Source organism: Lotus japonicus, chromosome 5, assembly GCF_012489685.1.
Source record: "Lotus japonicus ecotype B-129 chromosome 5, LjGifu_v1.2".
NCBI lineage: Eukaryota > Viridiplantae > Streptophyta > Magnoliopsida > Fabales > Fabaceae > Lotus > Lotus japonicus.
Window position 1 is genome coordinate 3,613,760 of NC_080045.1, and position 5,543 is coordinate 3,619,302.

Sequence of the window (5,543 nt, forward strand, 5' to 3'; positions counted from 1 at the left end):
CTATTGGTCTCAATTTACAATGTTGTACTGTTTTAGATTCTCCTCGTGAGAGAATCGCTCCGCTACTTTTTGCGAGAATATCTCTGTAGTTAATTGTTTAGTATTTCCATTCACCACAAAATCATAATGTTCTCTCAATCAACTATTGTAATTGATTTACTTTACAAATTTAAACTCATATATTCTTCACTTCTTAAAAATATCTCAGGACACCTGATACTCCTCCTCATTTATCCAGACAAAATAATATGTGAGATTTTCTTTTATTGCGTCACTCACATAAATGCCAAAAATTAATTGAAATTAAAAGAAAAGGCAATATTCTTCTTCCTCAAACGTTGGACCTGTATATAAACGACGAAAACTTCCTTCATATACAGAAGCATTCAGAAGATCCTTCTCATTTCTCACAAAACTAAACCAACAATGGCGCTTCGTAAACTCTTCACGAAGCGCCTATTCGATGGTGCCAAAACGACGCCGCAGACTGCGGCGTCAACCGATCACGCAATCGTCTCGCCGTCTCTGCCTCCGCCGCAGCAAGCCATCGTGCCACCGAACGCGTCGAAAACAATCTTCCACCGCGATTACCTAACCTCGCCGGAAAATTCCTCCTCCTTCGACGGAGGATTTTTCCGGAGGTTTTTTCTCCGGCGAGCCGTGTACCACTCCGGCACGGCGAGGCTCCTGTCCCTTCCCGTCGGCGAGAAGCTCAGGGAGAAACTCAAAGGCATCAACAGCGCCGGAGATCGAGATCGCCTCCACCTCGCTCCGGTGCCGGAGGCCGGAGATCCGGTGATCGGAAGCGGAATAACCGTGGCTGAAGTAAGGAAAGTTCTCAGAGCGTCGCAGATGGAGAAGGTGAAGGCGAAGCTGAGAGACATTGCTGAGAACTCAGTTTCGTACTCTGAGTTCGTGCGGATCTGCGTCGAGTGTTGCCAGAATCACGAACAAGGTGTTGAGTTTGCGAAGATGTTGGATGATTCCGGAAACGTCATCGTTTTGGGGAACGTCGTTTTTCTCCGGCCAGAGCAGGTAACAACTCCGTTCTTCCACTCTAACATGAAACTCTCGTTTCCTTCAATATCAGTTTCATATAATTTATTTCTAAATCAGTTTCATATAATAATTTATTTCTATTAATAAAAAAAATGCAGTTTTTGACCAATCACTGGCTGAATTGAAAATTTATTAGATTCTTATTATAATTCAATATTAACAAAGTGAAAACTAAGTCAAGATTAATCAAGAAGCTGAGGTTGCCAATGCAATGTTCTCTCTTAGGTTCCTTTTGAGAGGATGTTGCTCTACTTCTTGTGTCAGATAAGAGGTGTCGTATAATCTCTGAGTAGTTTTTGTGTTTTAATTTTGTTGTCACCCAAAAAAATAAGTGAAGAATCGTGTGTTGGTGGCACGTATTCTGTGAAGCATGAGGTAAGTCTTTGTTTTGAGATGTGAATCGCAATCACAAACCGCTATGCATGCCTTCCTAAAAACCGTGACACCTGCTTTGACCTAACCCTTCTGCAGTCTGCAGTTGAGCCCTTCCCCTATAACCTCCATGAATATTTACTGCCCCTGCCTTCATTTCAGGACCAGGTCGTTTTCAACATTTTTGGCACCTTTCAATTTCAATGAAGGGCTGCTAAAATTATTTAATTCTCTTTAACTCTTCATCATCTCGTGAAGTTATGGACAATTAATTTTTGAAGAAAATATTATCATGGGCTTCTTATTTTGAAGCCCAAGAATAAAAAGCCCAGCCAGTAATTTTCCATGATTTTTCCATTGAGTACTTTTTTATAAAGTTTTTATGATTTCATTTTTGTGTTACAGGTTGCAAAATCAATAGAAAGCTTAATCAATCAATCAATATCAAAGCCCAACGACCCAAAGAGGAAGGAGCTAGAACACATGGAGAATCAAAAGGCAATGATTGATGACAAAGCAAAAGCCCAGGTTCGAGCCGAGCTTTATTGTGGGCTAGGCTTCTTGATAGTGCAGACTCTTGGGTTCATGAGGCTCACTTTCTGGGAGTTGAGTTGGGACGTAATGGAACCCATATGCTTCTTCGTTACTTCCATGCACTTTGCACTTGCTTACCTTTTCTTCCTCAGAACCTCCACAGAGCCCACCTTCCAGGGCTACTTCCATCGCCGATTCAAGGCCAAGCAAGAGCGCCTCATGAAGGCACACAACTTTGACATCCAAAGGTACAACGAGCTCTGCAAGGCATGTTGTCCTCATCACCATGGTAGTGCAAAATCTGAACCTTCCTTCCACCATTCACAAGAGACATTTTTTGGAGTCCGTTGAAGAATCTTGTGGGGATCACTGTCTAAATATTATCAAGTGATCACCATGCAGCCTGATGAAACCTTTTTCAAAGATAGCAAAAACTAGAGTGTATATTTACTAAAGTTGATAACTGAAATTTTTATCAGTTTGACCGAAGTCGCTTTTCTTTACAATAGAAAAAGAGAGTATTAATAATGCCAAGGGCTTTGTGCGGTCTTGGAGAAAAAAATCTTAAGAGGAAGATCACATTAGTACCACGAAGGGGACAAAACGAAACTTGTATCAAGCGAATAGCGAATAGGGACAAACAAACCTCGTACACAAGAGCAATACTACAATACATTTCATGATAAAACAATTCAATACATAACATGTTTTCTCACAAAATCACAATCAACATCATATAGAAACAAAAAAAAGTATCTTGCTCCTTAAATAATGGATAAGGGGACTCAATTGAGGAGTGGAGCCTAAAGAGATAGTATACGAAAATTTAAGGGAGAAATACAACATTTATTAACTATTTATTAAATAAGTTTATTTTTTCACATGGAGAGGCGACCGCCTCATTTTCTATTGAGATATTTGAAGTAGCATAATTTCCTTTTTTTTAAGGCATCTTTAACATATTTTATTAAGGGTTCAACCCCAAGAAGAGATGAGGAAATGAGATGCGAGTCTGAATTAGTTGCTCCAAAATTTAGCGTGTCAAGGGATGTTGAGTAGGGACGTGACAATTGTGGTAGACCACACATTAGGCCAATATAATTTCAGGTTAGGTTAGACTAGACTCAAATTTTAAGTGAGCTACTAATATACCAAGCTAGCTCAAACCTTCACGGGCGGCAGGCTAAACAGGTTCGTCCATCGGCCATTACTTTTTTAAAATGTTAATAAAAAAATTATAAATAGTTAAAAGTTAAATAATGATTTTCCTACTTTATAAAAAATAAAACACATGAACATAGGGAAACAAATATATATGTTATTACTATTCTTTATTTTAACATTTTTTAAACATATTTTAACATGATTATGAAAAGATAAAAATCGGGCAAACAGGCTGACTCATCCATCAAAACCCGACCCATGTCAAGTTAGTAAATTTTCGTGTCGGACCAGGTCAGGCCAACTTTTTATGTCTTGTATTGTGAAGCCCAACGCACCGCTGGTCCAATGTACTACAGGTCGATCTACATATCTAAGCTCTCTTATAGGGACGGTATGAACTTGGGTGTCTCGCACTCTTATGGGGCAAGTATAGAATTTGGCGTCATTTACATATATATTCGTCCATAACATGATGATTAATGTGGTAGTTGCTCCTTTATCTGAGATTGTAAAGCGCATGGGAAACATCAAACATAACATGTTGCTCGTGGCTCTTGTGGATTTTGTGCAACCTGATTTAGTCCATGCAATGATAGGCATTATTCACTGGATTGTAGACACAATTACGATTTTTCTATCTATGTCATTTTGTATAAATGCAAATGGGGAAGTTTTGAAGGCTATTGTCCAGACCGCAAGAGTTGTGCTGTATTAGTCCTATGATATTCTATATAGTCCTTCTTGGAGAAATCATCTTGATTATTGAATTCATGTACTCTTTTTCCTTTACCAGGTTTTTCCAAGAGAGTTTTTCCTGGTAAGGTTTTAACGAGACATGTGTTTTATAATCTGTCTCTAAGGAGGTGATGGGTTTTTATTTGTGGCAAAATCTTTACTTTAATATTAACTGTAATGCTACTACTATTAATTTTCTTTCCTTCTCTTACATTATTTACATTGGGTTGAAGTACCCCTTCCCTTTACTTCATTCAATATTATTCATATCTATACTATATATAAAGGGAGAGTTTTTGCAATCTTGAGGGCAACTTTGTCATTCAATAATTATTACACTATAATCTAATTGTTTACATGAGTATTTAAGTAAAAATACACATTATTTTTTAAAGATACAATCACAGTCGTTCATTCCATTGCAACCTCTCATCTTTTGTCTGTTTTTTCTATGCCTTGAGAACACTTTATGACTTAACAATGTATTGATCTTTCACTATTCTAATTGTTACAACTTTTCTAATTTAATGATTTTATAACTTTTCATTTTCCAAAACTCCTCTTCATAATTTCAATTTATTCTAAAATGAAAAATATTCAATAAGTGGATTAAGGAAGAGAATTGTTGAAACTTTTCACATTCTTCATGGTTTATTTTCCAAGTATAAATACTCTTCATCTGTTTGAATATTTGTCTACATCTTTTTAACCTCATCCACATTTTGAGCTTTAGAGTTGTTTAAAGTATACATGGCTTCCAGCAATGACTGCATATCAGAAACCAACTAGCTTATGTTTTAGGTTTCAAGGTTTGTAAATCCCTGCACAAAACATCAAAGGGGGTTCCACTTAATGTTCATGTTCTGTTTTGTTCTTTATTTTTTTCTTTAGATTTTTTGTAAGATGTAAGATGTCAGGATTTCATGAACAACGACTTGAATTTGGTTGAAACCTTGATATTTTTAATGTTTCGAGCCTATAAAATAAGGGAAACTCATGTTTATCAATTTCATTTTTATATGATTTACTTTGTTATATCTGTGCTTCTTGGTTCAAAACTCATTCAAGAGGTATATATTGAGTGATCAAATTTTGAGTCTTTTTTTTCTTTAAATTTTATCTTTTTATCTGAGGTCAACTGTTGTTGCAGATCCACTCTATAATGCATTAGTGCGAATATATTCATTTCCTCTTAATTTTTCTTGAAGAATTCAGTATATGACTAAGAGTTGTAAACATCCTCAAGGGGCTGGCCACACCTGACAAATTGGATTTTAGCGGCCCAATTATTCATTCATATCACCATTTAACATCTGAATTGTCATTGGATAATTTCTAACATGTATTTTTTGTAAGGTGACATCCATTTCTTTTTTTTGCTTTCTTTGTTCAATTGTGAAGATTTTTTGTTTCCTTGAGTGTCATCCATATGTTTTATGTTAATTTTTGGCATTCTTTGTCCAATTGAGAATGATTGTTTCTCAACTTATTTCTTCTAAATGAATGAAAGTATTTACTTTCGGAAAAAAAAAATCCATATAGATTTTAGACCTATATATCATGAAGGCGTTTTTGTATAAAAAATGGTTGAAAGGACAAAAATTAATAATTCTCTATTTTAGAGGGACTAAAATCAATGAAAAATTAAATGGGGACCAAATTCAACAATTGACTATTTT

General features: G+C 36.1%; 1 protein-coding gene across 1 annotated transcript; it reads left to right on the forward strand.

The window, feature by feature from the left end:
- Positions 1-358: 358 nt before the first annotated feature.
- Positions 359-2,663, forward strand: LOC130721391 (calcium uniporter protein 4, mitochondrial-like). The gene is made up of 2 exons (XM_057572185.1): positions 359-1,035; positions 1,837-2,663. The coding sequence occupies exons 1-2, from the start codon at positions 427-429 to the stop codon at positions 2,314-2,316; spliced, it is 1,089 nt and encodes a 362-aa protein (XP_057428168.1). The 5' UTR covers positions 359-426; the 3' UTR covers positions 2,317-2,663.
- The last annotated feature ends 2,880 nt before the right edge of the window (positions 2,664-5,543 follow it).